This window comes from Capsicum annuum, chromosome 1, assembly GCF_002878395.1.
Source record: "Capsicum annuum cultivar UCD-10X-F1 chromosome 1, UCD10Xv1.1, whole genome shotgun sequence".
Lineage (NCBI taxonomy): Eukaryota > Viridiplantae > Streptophyta > Magnoliopsida > Solanales > Solanaceae > Capsicum > Capsicum annuum.
Window position 1 is genome coordinate 244,968,925 of NC_061111.1, and position 18,324 is coordinate 244,987,248.

The following is an 18,324-nucleotide window of genomic DNA, read 5'->3' on the forward strand; positions in this document are numbered from 1 at the left end:
TCATCTGAGAGAACATGACCTACACTTTTGAGTTGAGCTATCATATTCGACATCACCCTAAGGTGTTGTTTGATGTTTTGATCATGTCGCTTCTTGTAAGTGTCAAACTTGATAGTGAAATGTCTGAGGCGGGTGATAGAAGTACCCCCCATATGTTCCTATAAAGTGTGCCCAGATGGCATTGGTAGTAGGAAACTTCTCACACTCATGTATGAGATTATCAACCACAAAATTTACAATAATTCCATGTGCAATGGAATCAACCTTTTTCCAAGTCTTATATAAGCTTCAAGGTCTCTTCTGTGTTATGCAGTATTACCCTCTTCTGATAGACTTAAGACATGGTTAAAATCTTCAAGAGTATTTTGCTCTTTCAGTACATACCATATTTTAAGACTCCAAATGTCGTAGTTTTCTCCATTTAGTTTTTCTCTTTTGTTTAAGTCAATAATTATGCTTTTTGATACCATGTCTGTTATTAAGAGATAATCACACAAGTATCTTATCAATTATGCATGCAAGTTACACATTCAAGCAAATAATTTCACATAAAGATTTCATGTTTAGTGTATAATCGAAAGGACACTTAAGAATCCGATCATCTTCTACGAACTAAACATTTGACCAAAATTAGAAATTAATTTCTTAATGTGTATTAGAATGATAGCTTCCATATAAGTCATTTTAAAATCAAATAAATGAATGAAATTCATATAAAAGGAGATAAACAACTTAATATTTATATAATATAAAGTTAATAAATAACTTCCTGTTAAAAGTCAATCTAAAGATAAAAGTCATTCCACAAATATTCTAGACGACTTATATACACCCAAAAAGGCTCGCCAGGTCAAATCTCATGGTAAACATCAATTAATATCTATCCCCAAGGATCATAGAGAGGGTTTTCTAAAAGACCTAATGCTTTCCAATCCGAGATTTATACATAGTTTTCCTGTTCTTCACGTTTTAATTCAAATAAATGAATAAAACTAGCAACTGTAATACTAGGTGACATCTTAAAAGACTTGAACTCTTTTATTTTCTTCTCTCTTTCCCTTCGTATAGCCCCTTCATTCCGTAACAGATTTTGTGTCGTCCTAGAGATATCATTTCGTATGATCTCACGACCTCGAGAACATGCCCTTCGACGACATCCTCTTCCACTTTGTATCTTTGTTCAACATCGAGAACTCCCACTCGGAGTGATTTGAGTTTGTCCCCGTTCAACCATTTCTGAAATAAGAAACAAGAAACAATTAGAATGGTTTAATCACTCAATGTGACAACTTATGTCACATTTTTTTTAAGGCAAAATCTATTTAAAATAAATTTTGGGACCTGTCAAGACAAGAATTATATCAAGTCTAATTCTAATACTTATATCACCAAAATTATTAAGAGTCATTTTTAATACCTTAAAAAGGAATATATTACTATTCATGAAGTAACATGAAAATAAAATCTTGTACCAAAAAATATATAGCAGCAGTACACGCTTCAATTTTCCTTTTTTTTTTTAATTTAATATTAAAAAAGGAGCAATTTGACCAAAAGAAAATAATACAAGAATATTAATGAGCAAGACACATTTTTCAAAAAAAATTAAAATTAAATTAGTGCCTTATCATTTTTATGACTAGACGATTCTTGTTTTTTATCTTCTTTACGGAGGAACAAAATCCAAAACTTCTTTGTTTCCTCTTCTTAAATCCTCAACACATATTTTCTTATTTACCAAGAAAAAAATTATATGAGTCTTAAGATGTTGCAGGAAAAAATGGTATTAACTCTTTACACATCGATCTCAAGAACAATTCAGCCTAATTCAAATTTCATGGAAGAGTGGAAAGAAGAAATCAAAAAGAAAAAAATTACGGATTTATAATCGGATCCGTGGTGCAGTGATAACGAGTATGATTCTAGATCTGAAGTTTGCATGTCTGAATCACATTAGGTCCATAATCTCAATTTTCATTCGGATATAAATTCTTTTATAACAGGTATGTATATTTACGCTCTTTTCAAGAGTTTCACACACAGAACTTGAGAAAAACAAGTTAAAAATAGGGCAATTTAACCAGGCTCTGATACCATTGTTATCAAATTCGGGTACCTTACTCTATTGCACCGAAAGTCATTGAATTTGCTACTGACACAATCACCCCAAATCAATTTTCATCTCTCTAAAAAAGGAAGTATTAATTCACAAACTAAAAGCCTCCTTTTGAATTTTGTTGATGTTTTTAGTTACTGTAGTATTCGTTTCTCTCATCTGTTTTCTTTTCAAGAAGAAGAAGCCTATATGTACAGGAATAGTAAGTGGATAGATAGTTACTCAGTAACTGTTCCGCCTATTTTTCAAAATTAAATTGCTCCCTTCTTATATTCCATATATCAGATAATTAAAATAAAAATTGGGTCGGGACGGGTCGGGTCGGATCAGTCCACATGAGAGACTATGACCCGTAATCTAACATATAAATAGTATAATTTTTCATTGAAGAGGGTTCGAATAAACTCCTAAGCTAAAAATGGTTGCGCCCCTAGCTATAAGAAATATTTTTCGTTAATTTATTGCATTAACTCTCCAACAGTAGGACATTAGCACATATTTCAAATGGTAGTAAACATTATTATTAATCACATAATTGACAAGAATAGGTCTACCCGCAATTATTTGTACAGTATCTCTTCTTTTACCAAAACATATATCATATAACAACGTGATGCACAATCCTAATGTTGTGTAACCTTAGCCTTTTTGGTTTATCAACAGCATGGGTGCAATACCAAAAGTTATGAATAAATGGTAGGTCATGAATTTAATTAGATGTATCGAGTTCGAATTCTGAAAAATGAAATGTCATTTAATAGGATGCCTTTTATGCCCACCCCACAATGTGGGGTTTGACAATACAAAAATTGGATTTTGACCAGTTCAAGTGAAAAATGAGGTTGTTCCCTCAGCAAAACTGGATATGCAATGAAATACCCCTGACCTTATATATTGTTGTCTTCCCTGAATTTCTTTTCCATTTTTAGTCTTCAATCCGCTATTGTTGGACCATAAAGCTTGAGAATTGTTGTTATTTGTTATTGAAAGGGACAAGAATAAGCAATATCATAAAATTAAAAAAAAAAAAGAAGAACACACAAATTTTACGTGAAAATCCTTGATAGAAAAAACCACGAGCAGAGGGGGAGGAATAAAAGGAGGAGACGAAAGTCTCAATGACGTATATTAAAAACCATCATACCGTGGGGGAGAATAGGCCCAATCCCGAAGCCCACCACTGACCCCCAAAAAAATTCTCAAACATGGGTCACACCGTGATCTTTTCAGGACCGAACCAACAAAATTCGGATCACAAACTCTAATATTATTTCATACTGTTGTTTCATCCCGTTGAACTCAGGTACATTATTTTATTGTTCTTTGGTCATTTTTCCTTTTATTCCCTTGTTTCCCCACCCCCTACCCCCGCGAACCCATTAATTCTTGGTTATGAGGTTTAGTTTTCTTGGACCTTGTGAGTTGATTTAGGCTCTGATTTGGACCCTGTTTGTGCTCAAATGTTGAGCACACATTTCTTATCCTTTGAGGGACTTAATGAAGGATTCAATTTTCAGATTTCGTGCGTAGGTCCCATGAGCCTATTTTTGACTCAATTTTTTGGCCGAAAGCTTATCATTGCAATATGGGTCTTATTTTACTCGTAATGACCAGTAGATTGTGTTTATGATAGCACAACGAAGTTCAAAGATCAAGCACTGGAGATGATAAGTTTTTGTTGGTTCGAGGCTGCAGTTCGATCATGAGGTAGTCTACGATCTACTCTCTTCTATGAGATTGTGTATTGTATAGGCTGCATGTGTGGTGGGGATTTATATCATAGGTTTAAGGTTATATTATCGCTTTCGTCGTCTCACCCTTCCTTGGGAGATTTTAGTATAGAAAAGCAGCTTGAGCCTTTGTTTAGAATGCCTACTATAGCTATAGAATTGTGTTATGATCATTTATATACCTTTCATAACCTTAGGTTGACACTAGTAATTGTATTTGTATCTTGTTGTCGATATTTAACCTATTTAGCGAAGCTTTGGGATAAAATTGTAGTTTGAGCCTTACTGTAGCATACCCTCTATAGCTATAGGGTTCTGTAAAGCTTGTTAGTCTACTTGCTTTGGCCTTAGGTTGGCATTAGTAATCTTTAGAGCAGGATTTCGGGCAGTACCTTTCTATAAAGATGATATTCCTCGGCTAAATTCTCCTAATGATAATCCTATTTACTTTTGCTTTCTAAGTTGGGATCTAGATATCCTTTTACTCTATATATTGTTGGGCCCGAGGCCTTGATTATGAGACCAGTTGGACATGAAGTTAGCATTTTGTGCTCCGAGAGAGTTGTGATTTCAGTTTATAGACACTTAAGTTCTTACATTTCTATTGTTTAGATACTGGTGATAACATGCATATCTTTATATGCGCTCTCAATTATTTTGGGATACAATTCCAACTAAAATCTTAGTTTTTAGTGTTGTCTTCCAAAGAGAGATTTATTCCTACATTTTACTTTTAAAACTGATTTTAAATAGAAGTGATACCTTCCTTATTGTTGGTTTATGATCTTTTAAACTTATCATACTGCTTTTGAAACTCGGGCTGAGGTAGATTTTGATCCATTTTTCGTTTTATTCACCTATCATTATTTACTCATTTTGGTCGAGGGAGATTCTAGCCCTTTCTACACTATTCTATTATTTTTAGTCCCGAATTCAATCTCGGGCACTGGATTTTACAGATTTCTACTTATTTAGTCTCAGATCTATTTCGAGCACTTATTACACTCTTACTTATCTCCGTTACTAGATGGAGTGAAATTTGTTATAGTTGATTAGTGGAAGTCTTGATTCAGAATCAAGCAGTATATACGGATATCCGATCCCAAGTTCCCTATAGGCCTCTCTGTCTAACAACCACGTGTCGGAAGATGGAATACCACAAAAGTTTTGATTGGACCCTAAAACAAGTATTGTTGAGAAACAAAAAAAAAAAACACGCACATATTACATTTGTATGTTACTTCTTCCGTTTCATAATAAATGAATTGTTGAATTTTGGCACATATATTAAGAAAAAAACATTAAAGACATAAATTTAACACAACTTTCCATTTTTACCCCAAAAAAAGAAAAAGTTAACCTTGTAATACCTTTTCAAAAGTTAATTGGTTGTCAAATCACAAGGACAAATTTGAGAAAAAATTCAATAATTCACTTATTTTGAAACACCAATAAATACCCCAACAATTCACTTATTCCGAAATGGAAGAAGTATAAAATAACTTAGCAAAAATATAATAATTAACAAAGTTAGGAAACAAAGAAGAAATGCTTGTAGAGAGATTTTATTTCTTCTCTTTTGGTCTATTTTAATGAGAAGGCAAAACTTCCTATTTATATAAAAAATTTGCCTCTCAATCTACAACATATAATTTGTGCAACTCAATCAGCAATTTGAATACAATTAAGATACAACTTGTGCAAGTTGATCAACAACTTAAATACAACTAAGATATAATTTAAGATACAAGTTATCTAAGTGTAAAAAATTCTATTTTCGCTTCAAGTACAAGTGGTACAATATACACTTCTAGTGATATAGTTATTAATAATATATCCAATCTGACAAAATAATTAACAATAAAAAGATTATACGAGATTGTACGCATATTTCATAAAGCTATTGGACTGTGTAGAACTCATACTGTCTACTCTACTTTCAACTATGAAGGCCGGAGACAATCGATGAGATAATTGAAATGCGCGCAAGTTGACATGGTACAAACTTTATCAAATAAATAATGAAAGGAGAATTAGGACGAAAGGACTAAGTAATATATAATTGGAAAAAGAACATGGGCTGGCCATTTAAAAAAAAATATAAATAACATAAATAGCAACCTTTTAAACTCTCACTTTATTAATTACTTTACTCTCTCTCTATTAATATACATAACATAGCCGACATATACATAGCATTTTGTAAAAATGTATATGTGGGACTTTTGTAAGATGTAGGGAGTTGAAATTTTTTGTAATATTGAAAACATAAGTTGTGTATTTGTGTAATTTTTAGAAAAATAAAATGGCCCAAGTTAAAAAAGATGGACAACTGTAGCCAGTCTGGGTGAATCTCAAAAATAGACCCGAATTGAGGTGACTTTCAAATTTTAGCTCCAAATGAAAAAGCTTCCTTAAAATAACCTTTACATATTAACTAATTTTTTGGGACGAAATTGCCCCTGATGAATGAAGTAAATTACATATATGATCCTCATAATGAATAACAACTCCATATTTATATCTTTCAACTTTTATTTTTATTTTTTTTAATTTTACTTTGATTTCTATTTTTTCTTTTCTCTTTTTGTTTTTAATTTTTCTCAACCTTACTTTTTACCTTTTTTCCTCTTTTAACTTCTTTTTTTTTTCTTTTTTCTTATATATTATTTTGATTTTTTATTTTTTCTTTTCTCTTTTTTTAGTTTTTTTTAGTTTTTCTCAACCCTTTTTTTTTTTTCATTACACCTCTCAACGTCTTCTTTTTTCTTTTATATTATTTTGATTTTTTATTTTTTCTTTTCTCTTTTTTATTTTTTTTAGTTTTTCTCAACCCTTATTTTTTTTTCATTACACCTCTCAACGTCTACTTTTATAAAAAAAAAAAAAAAAAATTTATTTTTCTTTTATTTTATTTTTTCTTTTCTTTTTTTCTTTTTAAATTTTTCTCGACCTTTATTTTTTTTTAATCTTTTTTTTCATTGTTGTCAACATTTATTATTTTTCTATTCTCTCTCAACTTCTACATTTTCTTTGGTTTTTATTTATTTAATATTTTTCTTCATTTTCCTCTTTTTCCGCAATTTTTATAATTGTTGTTCTTTTCTTCGATTGCTTCTATTCAAGTTACATCTCATGAGCAAGAGTTGACACTATCACATTATAAAGGTAAGACTTATGACTTTCAAACAACAAGCTACATTTCATGGGCAAGAGTTAACACTACTACATTGTAGAGGCAAGACTTATAACTTTCAAACAACAAGTTATGTTTCATTGCAAGAGTTGACACTACCACATTGTATTTTGAGTTATGAGATGATTTATAACTTTTACCTAAGAGGCAAGACTTAGCTCAGGGACTTTCAAACAACAAATTATATCCCACGGGCAAGAGTTGACTCTACCACGTTATGTTTTTATTTATAAGATGTTCTACAACTATTGCCTTAGAGGCAAGACTTGGCTCAAGGACTTTCAAACTACAAATTATGACCCACGGGCAAGAGTTGACTCTACCATATTATGTTTTCATTTATGAAATATTCTACAACTATTGCCTTTGAGGAAAGACTTAGCTCAAGGACTTTCAAACTACAAATTATGCCTCACGGGCAAGAGTTGACTCTACCACGTTATATTTTTATTTCTGAGATGTTCTATAACTATTGTCTTTGAGGCAAGACTTGGCTCAAGGACTTTCAAACTATAAATTATGCCCCACAGGTAAGAGTTGACTTTACCACATTATGTTTTCATTTATGAGATGTTCTACAACTATTGCCTTAGAGGCAAGACTTGTCTCAAGGACTTTCAAACTACAAATTATGCTCCACGGGTAAGAATTGACTCTACCACATTATGTTTCATTTATGAGATGTTCTACAACAATTGCCTTAGAGGCAAGACTTAGCTCAAGAAATTTCAAACTACAAATTATGCCCCACGGGCAAGAGTTAACTTTACCATGTTATGTTTTCATTTATGAGATGTTCTACAACTATTGCCTTAGAGGCAAGACTTGGCTCAAGGATTTTCAAACTACAAATTATGCCCCACGGGCAAGAGTTGACTCTACCACATTATGTCTTCATTTATGAGATGTTCTACAACTATTTTCTTCGAGGCAAGACCTAGCTTAAGGACTTTCAAACTACAAATTATATCCCACGGGCAAAAGTTAACTCTACCACGTTATATTTTCATTTATGAGATGTTCTACAACTATTGCCTTTGAGGCAAGACTTGGCTCAAGGACTTTCAAACTACAAATTATGCTCCACCGGTAAGAGTTGACTTTACCACATTATGTTTTCATTTATGAGATGTTCTACAATTATTGCCTTAGAGGTAAGGATGTCAAGTGGGCCAGGTTGACTCGGCTCGAACTGGCCCGAACCGGCCTACGTAATGAAACCAACCCTGTTTGACCCAGTTCGATAAGCCCAAGGGCTTTCGGGTACCGGGTACCGGGCCATTTTTTTTAATTTGGGTCTGGTTAACCCAGCTCGAACCCAACCCGATTAGGGTACGCAGGTTAACCGGTCTGGCCCGACCCAATTTAATATTTTTTTTTAAAATAGATTTTGGGCCAAACTAGTCGTTGGCCCAACGACTATATAGCCGTTTTTGGGTCCAAATGGCTAGTTTGGGCCCATATATTAAAAAAAACCTCTATAAATACCCTACACCTTCAAATCATTTTTCACATAATTTTTCACTCTCTCAAATCTCATTCTCTCTCAAATCTCAATTCTCAATTCTCAATTCTCAAATATTCAATATATTTAATTTCTAAAGTGCTCACTTTAATTTTTTAATTTTGCGTTTACAAAGTACGAGTGGAAGTTTCTAAAGTCGCAACCTTCGGATACTTCCAAAATTTGGTATTGTCGTTCCATCTCTTACGTTTAATTTTTATTTATTGTATTAATTGTTGAATATTTAATTTTATTATATTTGTGTATTTTAAATTTTTTTAGTTTAATTTAATTTATACTATGGATAAATTAAGAAACCTCGCTACTAAAGGTGTTAAAAAAATTTATCCCGAAAGCGATAGTGGTAGTAAAAAGCGAATTGCTAGCGGTAGAGGTACTTCAAGTAGTAGATATACCCGTGTGCCTTCGGCTCCGGTACCGCTTGGTACACTTTTTGAGGAAGAAATAGGTATAGGTGCTCACGATATGAATTATGTAGAAGCTCAAAAAAATTATGGTATAGAAGAAGAAAATGAAGTCGATGTGGTTAATTTAGTCGAAGATGATGAAAATATTGGTGAGACACCCGCAGTAGGAAATGGTAACGTTAGATCTGAATCGGTTAATCTCCCTTTCCGTCCTCCCCATGCCCCAAGACCTCATAAAACAACTAGTATTGCATGGCAATTTTTGGAACGTATATCAGATACTGAGGTGCAATGCAATATTTATCAACAAATATATAAGCATAAAAGCGGAGGCAAGCAAGGGGGTACGGGTACGTTAATGAGATATATAGGTGATGCTCATGAAAGAGAGTTAAATATTGCACGAGGTGGTGGGGATGTTGGTGGGCCAACGCAAATTAGAATGGACCCAGCAACCAGTAAGGTAATGAAAAAGTATAATAAATTGAGGGACCTAGAAGAAATAGCTAAAATGGTAGTTGTGGGTTGTTTGCCTTTTAGTTTTCCTTCTTCTGATACTTTTATTCATTATATTCAAGCAATTTATAATCCTATGTTTAATGGTGTTCTTAAAAGTACTTGTCGATCTGATATTTTTAGACTTCATTCACAATATTATTTTTATTTATCAACATTATTAAAAAATATTCAATGTAGATTGTCCCTAACTTCTGATTTTGGTCGTGCTGTAAATAAAAATAATTATTTAACCGTTACTTGTCACTGGATGGATAGTAATTTTGTGATGCAAAAACATATTCTTGCCTTTTTATATGATGAAGATCGTAAACATACTGAAGATTTTATTGCTGATTCTATTGTTAAAGTTGCCGGATTTTATGGCATCGAAAATAAAATCTTATGTATTGCTTTTGATAATGCTTCTAACAACAAGACTGCTATAAAAAAAAATTAAAATCTAAGTTATCTCCGCCGTTGCCTGAAATTTTTTATATTAAGTGTGCAGGTCATATATATATAATTTAATTGTAAAAGATGGTCTTGAGTTTTTTGAGCTTTATATAGAAAAAATCTGTCCTGGTGTTGGTTTTATTCAACAAAATAATCAAAGAAAAAAAATTAGAGAATTTAAAATTAAATGTCAAGAAAATGGACTTGCACCGATATTGATGCCTGAGGAAATTGATATTAGATGGAATTCTACGTATGATTTTTTAAAAACTTGTTATAAATATAGAGTTCCTATTACACTAGCTTTTAACCAACATTGTGGTTCATTTGTTGATTCTACTGATTGCATGCTACATGATTCTGATTGGGTTGTAGTTAATGATCTTGTTAAGTTTTTAGAAAAATTTTATGTAGCTACGGTTGAATTTTCCGGTGCTTATTATCCTACTGTTTGAAATATTTTGGCATATATAGCCGATATTTCTGGTTTGCTCAAAGAATATAAAAATAAAGAAGGTTATAAAGAAGCTATTGGTGCCATGTTTACTAAATTTAAAAAATATTTTTTCCCGATTTCCCCTATTTACTTAGTTGGTGCTATGCTGAATCCGTGCATGAAATATAATACTATGTGCCACTTTAGTATTATTATTTATGCTAACTTAGAAATAAATACTAACAATGATTCTGAACAAGTACAACCTGATTTGTGGACGGCTCTGGGTGATGCGAATGAGTACATAAAAAAATTATAAAATCACTATGCTGATTTATTTAACTTAGTCGTACCTACAAATAGCACTCTAATTGTCGCTCCTCATCCTCCTGAGGAACCATTATCTTCTAAAAGGATGGCACATAGTGGTTTTCCTGATTCCTTTTATGATTTACCTTGCTGGAACAGTGTTGATGAGAGAACTTACACATCAAGTTATCGGGAACAGCTGAAAGATTATCTTCGGTCTCTGACAGAGGATCGCAGACGACGGATCAACACGTTGATTGATGGAGGAGTAATGAAACACAATATCCTGTACTTTCAAGATTAGCTAGAGATATCTTGAATGTTCTAATGTCAACCGTTGCATCAGAGAGCGCCATTAGTCAGGGACGACAGCAGCTTGGAGATAACCGACACTCATTGGGAAGCAATGCAATGAATGTTCTAGTTTGCCTCAGAGATTGAATTAGAGCGAAAAGAAGAAACCAAGGAATGGAACCGGAGTCGAATGACGATCTAAAACTTGAAGAAATTATGTATTCACGGGAGAACTCAGCAGAATTAAGTCCAATGCATGGTTTTTCCCCCGTTGACTTTGACTATCCTATGCAAGTTCCCGTTAATATTAACATGAATGAGTTGGAAAAAATGATGCATAATTTGTAGATTTTCCATTCATGTAAATTATAAATTTTGAATCATTTCGCAATCAATAAAATTCAACATTCATTCACTCCTTCCTTAGTCCTTACTTTGTAATTTTTTTCATTTAATGATTTAAATTGAATTTCTAGTTTAAATTAAAAACTTACTTCTAATATATTATTAATTTGCTATAATATATTATTAATAATTTACTATATTAAGTAGCATATGTTTTGTATATTTGTGTATATATCTTCAATAGATGTGTATATTTAATGTATACATGTGTATATGTTTTATAAATTGTATATATATATATATCTGGACATGAAAAATAGGATTGGCAGTGAAGTAGGTAGCGGACAAATTATCACACCATAGTATGGGATCTTGGGGAAGAGAGACATGCAGCTCTTGAAGAAGATGTTGTAGCCAGGTAACTTCGGCGGTAGTCGCAGCTAAGGCCCTATATTCAGCTTCGGTACTAGATCGTGCAACCACTCGCTGCTCTTTTGAGCTCCATGACACTAAATTGGTTCCAAGAAATAGACAATAACCATTGGTAGGCCACCGATCATCTGGGCAACCAGGCCAATCCACATCTGTGAAGGCCTGAAGTGGTAAGGAGCTAGCGGAACATAAATGCAAACTGAAGTTTATAGTTGCCTTTAAATAGCGCAACAAACATTTCATAGCAGTGAAATTAAAATCCATAGGATTATGCATGAATTGACATAATTTGTTGATAGTTAATGACACATCTGGACGCGTGATGGTTATATATTGAAGAGCTCCTATCAAGTTACGATACAATGATGGATCCAAAAATGATGAACTCCCATATTGAGACAATTGAAATCCTGTGGCCATAGGTGTACCAATTGGCTTTACACCATCCATATTGGCATGATCAAGGAGTTTTCCTACGTATTGTGATTGAGTAAGGATCAATCCAGTAGGTTGATAATGGACCTCAACACCAAGAAAGTAATGTAGCTTACCAAGATCTTTTACAGCAAATGCATTAGACAATTGAAGAACAAGGCTTGCAATGAACTCATTAGAGCTTCCTGTAACAATAAGATCATCCACATACACCAAGATAATAGTAATATGGCCGTCAAAATTGCGTATAAACAGAGATGTATCAGATTTGGAAGGTACAAAATTGAGTTCAAACAATTTTGAGCTAAGCTTCTCAAACCATGCCCGGGGTGTTTGTTTAAGGCCATAAAGGACTTTGTGAATCTTGCACACATGGTTGGGATATCTTGCATCAGTAAATCCAGGGGGTTGAGACATGTATACCTTTTCATGTAATTTCCCGTGAAGAAATGCATTTTTAACGTCTAGTTGCTGTAAAGACCACCCTTTGGACAGAGCTAAAGACAATTACTCGGATCATTGTAGGCTTTACCACGGGACTGAATATTTTATGATAGTCCACTCCAGCCTCTTGGATAAATCCCTTTGCCACTAAAGGAGCCTTGTAACGCTCAGTGGAGCCACTAGGATTGAGTTTTAACTTAAAAATCCATTTCCATCCCATAATATTCTTTGCCGTGAAGGATGGAACAAGGGACCAAGTATCGTTTTGCAAGAGGGTGTTGTACTCTTCTTGCATATCCTTTCGCCATTTTGGATCCTTGTTGTCTTGGGTAAAACAGGTAGGTTCAGGTGGAAGGGTAGATGAAGGCAAAGGATATTTTCTGGTAATGTGAGCTAGGGGAAGTTGTGATTTGTTCTTACTCCTGGTAACTATAGGATGAGGTACAAAGGATGTGGTCCGAGCAGCCGGTGGTTGAGAATTAAGAGCAACGGTAGGTGTATCAATAGTTACTGGAAAATCAACAGTAAGGTTAATAGCAGGGATGGAAGATGGAGACAAATCAGATGGGACCCAAAAATACACTGGTGAGCTTGACGATGGACTTGGTGAAGAAGGATTTGACGAGTTTAACTATGGAATTGGCGAAACAACATCTGCTATGGAACTATTATTAGTAGAAGTGATAGGTAAAGTGGAATTACAAGGAGCAATGATGGGTAACAAGGTCATGACAGTAGAGTCAAAAGTCGGTGCTCTATTTGAAGTCGAAGATAAACTAACAAAAGAAAATTGTAACTCGTCAAAAACCACATGCCGAGAGATATATATTCGGCCACTAGGGATATGCAAACACTGATATCATTTATGATTTCCACTATACCCCAAGAAAATACACTTTAAGGATCGGAAGGCTAGTTTGTGAGAATTATAGGGACGAAGGAATGGGAAACATGCGCAGCCAAAAGTTTTCAGAAAATGGTAATCAGGAATTTGTTTGAACAACTTCTCATAAGCTGAAACATTATTGATAGAGGGTGTTGAGATACGATTTATAGTGTAAACGGCAGTAGCAAAAGCATGATCCTAAAAGGTGAGAGGAAGGGACGCATGTGTGAGAAGTGTTAAACCTATTTCAATAATATGATGATGTTTTCTTTCGGCAGTACCATTTTGTTCATGGGTATGGGGACAAAATAAGTGATGAACGATCCCCTCTTGAGCAAAAAAAGTTGGATAATTTCCTATATTCACCACCCCAATCAGATTGTACCACTTTTATATGGTGCTCAAAGAACTTCTCGACTTGAGTTTTAAACCGTAAAAATATTGTATAAACTTCATTTTTGGAACTCATAGGAAATATCCATGTAAATTTGCTAAAGTCATCAATAAAAGAAATATAATAACGGTATTTATTACTAGCCAATTATGGAGCAGGACCCCATACATCGCTGTGGATCAAATCAAGGGGAAAACTAGCACTAGAACTAGAATTAGAAAACAGCAGTTTGTGACTCTTTCCATATTGGCAAGAAGAACAAACACTAGACTGAGGACTCAATTTGACCGGTAAAGAAAGACTCCTAACAATACTATAGACTGCTCGTATAGACGAGTGACCTAAACGACTATACCATAGATCAAAAAATGACTTGGAGACATAGAAAGCCTATGATTTATTTGAGGAAGAAGGCTGGCCGAGTAACTGGGTTGCATGGAGACAAGAAAGGCCGTGCTCAAGAGTCCCGCGTAGTAGTACTTTCCCCGTTGCTCGATCCTTCACAAGACAAAAATGAGGGTGAAACTCAAATATAACATCATTATCAGAAGTGAACTTTGCTACACTAAGCAAATTCTTGGTAATTCTAGGCACCAATAATACATTAGATAAATGTAAAGGTCGACTAACTATAGGTAAGATAGCATTACCAAAGTGAGAAATTGTCAAACCTGTACCATTACCAATATGAATTTGATCATTTCCCATATACTCTCCTCGTACCACCATATTCTGCATATCGTTAGTTAAATGATGAGTAGCCCCAGAATCTGGATACCAATTTGAGTCTCTAGCCGTAGAAGGTTGTGTAATAAGAGCAGCCATGTGCGATTTAGAAGAAGCTTGATAGGCATGGTCAAAATAATGGTAGCAAACCAAGGAGGAGTGACCAAATTTATGGCAAACTTAACATTGATTTTGGTTGGATGAGTTGGCGTTGCGACCTAGACCTCGTCCTCGTCCTCGTCCAGATCTGCCACTATAAGCCTGATTGTTATTGACATTAGTAGGCTGCTTAAAGGAGTTATCATTCTTAGTATTGTTGGATTGTCTAGTAGACAAGTTGGCTTGGCTTAATCGTTGTTCTGTACTTGTCATTTGCTTCAAATGATACTCTTGACTTAAAAGCAAGCCATGAAGATCGGCTTATGAAATTAACTCGGCCCTAGTAGTGACCGAGACAACCACAATATCATATTCTTGTCCAAGTCCTCCAAGAATATATAAGACAAGATCATCATCAGTGACTAGGTGTGCCGCAACCGCGAGATTATTGGCACAAGTCTTCATTTTCTGAAGACATTCTACAATGGATGAGTTTCCTTTCTTTGTGGTTTGTAATTGCAACCTTAGTTGCATTATCCTAGCCTTGGATTGCAATGCAAACATCGTCTCAAGTGCTTGCCAAACCGCTTGAGATGTTGTACAGCCGACTACTTGGGCTAAAATCCTTTCAGTGAGGGTTGAGAGAATCCAACTCAATAAAATTTGGTCTTGTTTGATCCATAAATTGTACGCTGGGTTGATAACCCCGTCAGTTAAGATTGCTTCAGATGAGCTATTTGGAGTAAACTTTGGAAGGCACTTGTGCGTACCATCCACATATCCCTCGAGTTCGTTACCCCTTAGATTTGGGAGAATTTATGATTTCCACACAATATAGTTATGACGGTCTAATTTGAGAAGATGAGGGTGATTAACGTTTGTTGCGAGCGACGAAAAATTCTAGGAAGGAGTTTGTGAGGTGATACTGGTAATTGAGGGAAGTGCCATTATGGGACGTGAGTCTTTGTAAGGCTTTGATACCATGAAAAGATTTTCACTCAATTATATTCAGAGAGGGCTTTTGCCTCAATATATACAAGATGCTATACATGGTATAGTTGAACACAAACTCTCTAAGAGATAAACTATACAATTCTAATCAAATATAAATACATAATATGTGACTATTATGGTGTCCTAACATATACTTTAAAGGTTTTTACTCTATCATTTGGCCCAAACTTATAACCAAAATGAATTCATATTTTCAGATATTACCCTATTTAGTCATTTTGCATATAATTTGAAGGGAAAATGGCATTTTTGATCCTTGTATAATTTCCCTTATTCTAGTTTTAATCCTTGTAATATTCAACTACGCATATTTAACTTTGAATTAATCAATATGGTTGATTTTGATCCAGTCACTAACGGACCCCAAAGAAACAAAAAAATTGTTAATTGTTAAGGACTATTTAAGTATTTTAATTTTCAGAAGATTATTTTTCAAAGCCAAGTACTGAACACTTTGGTTAGTGATTCCAATCAAAACGGAGCTGCAGACTTGCTAGCCAAAGAGGGTCAGGAGAAGATGTCGGAGCGCTTCTTTGAAGAATGGACAATTCCATAGATGTTTGTTTGTAAAATACTCAGAATATACAAGGCATGAACTTCTTTTGTAGGGCGGCGTAAGCCATATTTACACAAATATGTAATAATAGTATTAGGCTAGAACTATCTTCTGCTAGCATTTGTATGTGCTAACTGAGTTATTTATGATTCATAATATTAATGAATAAAATCTCACTTTCTACCCCCACCCCCCACCCCACCCCACCCCACCCAAAAAAAGGTTAGTGATTCCAATGAGTCTTTCAATCCTTTTCTGGTTGCTTTACAACAAAGTACTTTGAAAGAACATGGATAAACATTTGAAGCATGTACTCCCTTTCCACATAAGAAAAACAAGAGAGATGATGAACAAAAAGGTACAATATGTGCAACTATGATATAGTCAAGAATTGTCTACCTTATAAAATTTCATGGTATATGTATTCTCACAAGTGGATTCAAAAAACATATCTAGTTTATTCTCATAAAGTGGGGTCTAAGGAGGGTAAAATATGATGTAGAGAGGTTGTTTCTGATAGACCTCCGACTCAGGACAGATAACAGTATAACAAACAAAAAACATAAAAATAAACAACAGATAATATAAGAAACAAAACGCCAATATATTAGTACTATAAACTATCTAATCGAGATCACAAATTGTCGAATATGAAAAAAACATATTGCTGAAAGTAAATAATGCATTTGTTCTTAGAGAATAATTTTCTTGGTGTGCTCTTGGAAGGCAATTGTAGAAGAACGTTATAAAAATTACAGTCAAATGTTTCTTCAAATCAAGATGGAAGAAAATTATATTTGTTTAATTCTTTTGAAAATTAAAATACCCAAACAGCCCTTCTTAGCAATAAACAGTTTATTTCTGTAGGTACTAGTGATTAGATTAAAATTATCCATATTGATTAATTGAAGGTTAAATATGCTTAGCTGAATATCACAAAGACTATAGCTGATATAAGGTTTCTCTCTCTCTCCCTAGTTTCTCTCCTCCTTCGTCTCTACCCCTTCCCCTCTCACCCCCTCTGTCCCCACTTAGATGCGGCTTTCATTGGTGGGTTAGGGTTCCCAACGACTTGACTTGTTTTGGGTGACGGGTACGGGCGGTGCATTGATCGGAGCAGGTTGGTACACGGAGAAGCCAACATACAGCTTCCGGCAAGTATTCCACTGGAAGCGCCGGCAATATTCAGGCTAAATTCAAGTGAAGCTCCGGCGGGTCTGGTCCAGTGACACATCTCCGGCAACCAATTCGTCAACACATTTTGCTGGGATTAGCAGCAAGCAGGAGTATCCGGTGACACCTAAACTTCGACCTTTAGTTACTTCCTTCAATTTGGTTTTATATATTATCCTGTTCCTTGGTTTTATTCCTTTATCGTGACTTGAGCTGTGACTGGCTGTTTTAGCTTTTGGTGGATATTATGTGTGGTTCTAGCTGCTAGACCGGATAGGGTGTTTTGTGCATGACAGCTTTTTGTCCTATTTTTGCCTTGTTTGTTTGCTTTTCTGTTTGGGGCTTTGTTCCGACTTTTGTGTAGTGGCTTTGGGAGTTGATGGTGGAGTAAGGTCATGTTCGAGGGGGCTAGGGCGGGGGTTAGTTTTGGGAGGGGGTAAAGAGAGAAGGGCAGGGGCGGGTGTGAGGTCTAGGTGTGGTCTAGGCCAGCCGGTAGGGCTGGTTCGGTGAGGGCTGGTAGAGGTAGGTGAAAGGCGAGAGAGGATAGGTTGAGGGTAGGATCTTGGAATATAGGGACCCTTCAGGGTAAGTCCGTTGAGCTGGTAAAGATCTTTAAGAAGAGATAGAGTAATATTGTGTGTGTTCAGGAGACTAAGTGGGTAGGATCTAAGGCTAGGGATGTGGATGGGTTCAAGCTGTAGTACTCACGGAGTGAGAGGCGGCGGAATAGAGTGGGCATATTAGTGGACGAGGATCTTAGAGGGCAGGTGGTGGAGGTTAGGAGGGTCAATGATAGGTTAATGACATTAAGCTGGTCGTTGGGGGGTTTACTTTGCATGTGTGTAGTATTTATGCG

The 18,324-nt window shown here is 34.9% G+C and overlaps 1 protein-coding gene across 1 annotated transcript; it reads right to left on the reverse strand.

Moving 5' to 3' along the window:
* Positions 1-1,038: 1,038 nt before the first annotated feature.
* LOC124898930 (uncharacterized mitochondrial protein AtMg00810-like) lies at positions 1,039-12,593 on the reverse strand. The gene is made up of 2 exons (XM_047413199.1): positions 11,697-12,593; positions 1,039-1,236 (listed from the first exon to the last, which is right to left on the reverse strand). The coding sequence occupies exons 1-2, from the start codon at positions 12,591-12,593 to the stop codon at positions 1,039-1,041; spliced, it is 1,095 nt and encodes a 364-aa protein (XP_047269155.1).
* Positions 12,594-18,324: the final 5,731 nt, after the last annotated feature.

Excerpts from the sequence above, each read along its gene's own strand:
- LOC124898930 (XM_047413199.1), bottom strand. The coding sequence starts at position 12,593 with ATGTCTCAACCCCCTGGATTTACTGATGCAAGATATCCCAACCATGTG. Across the intron at positions 1,237-11,696 it reads ATCTTCTTCAAGAGCTGCAT|AAATGGTTGAACGGGGACAA; the intron begins GTCTCTCTTCCC and ends TTCTTATTTCAG.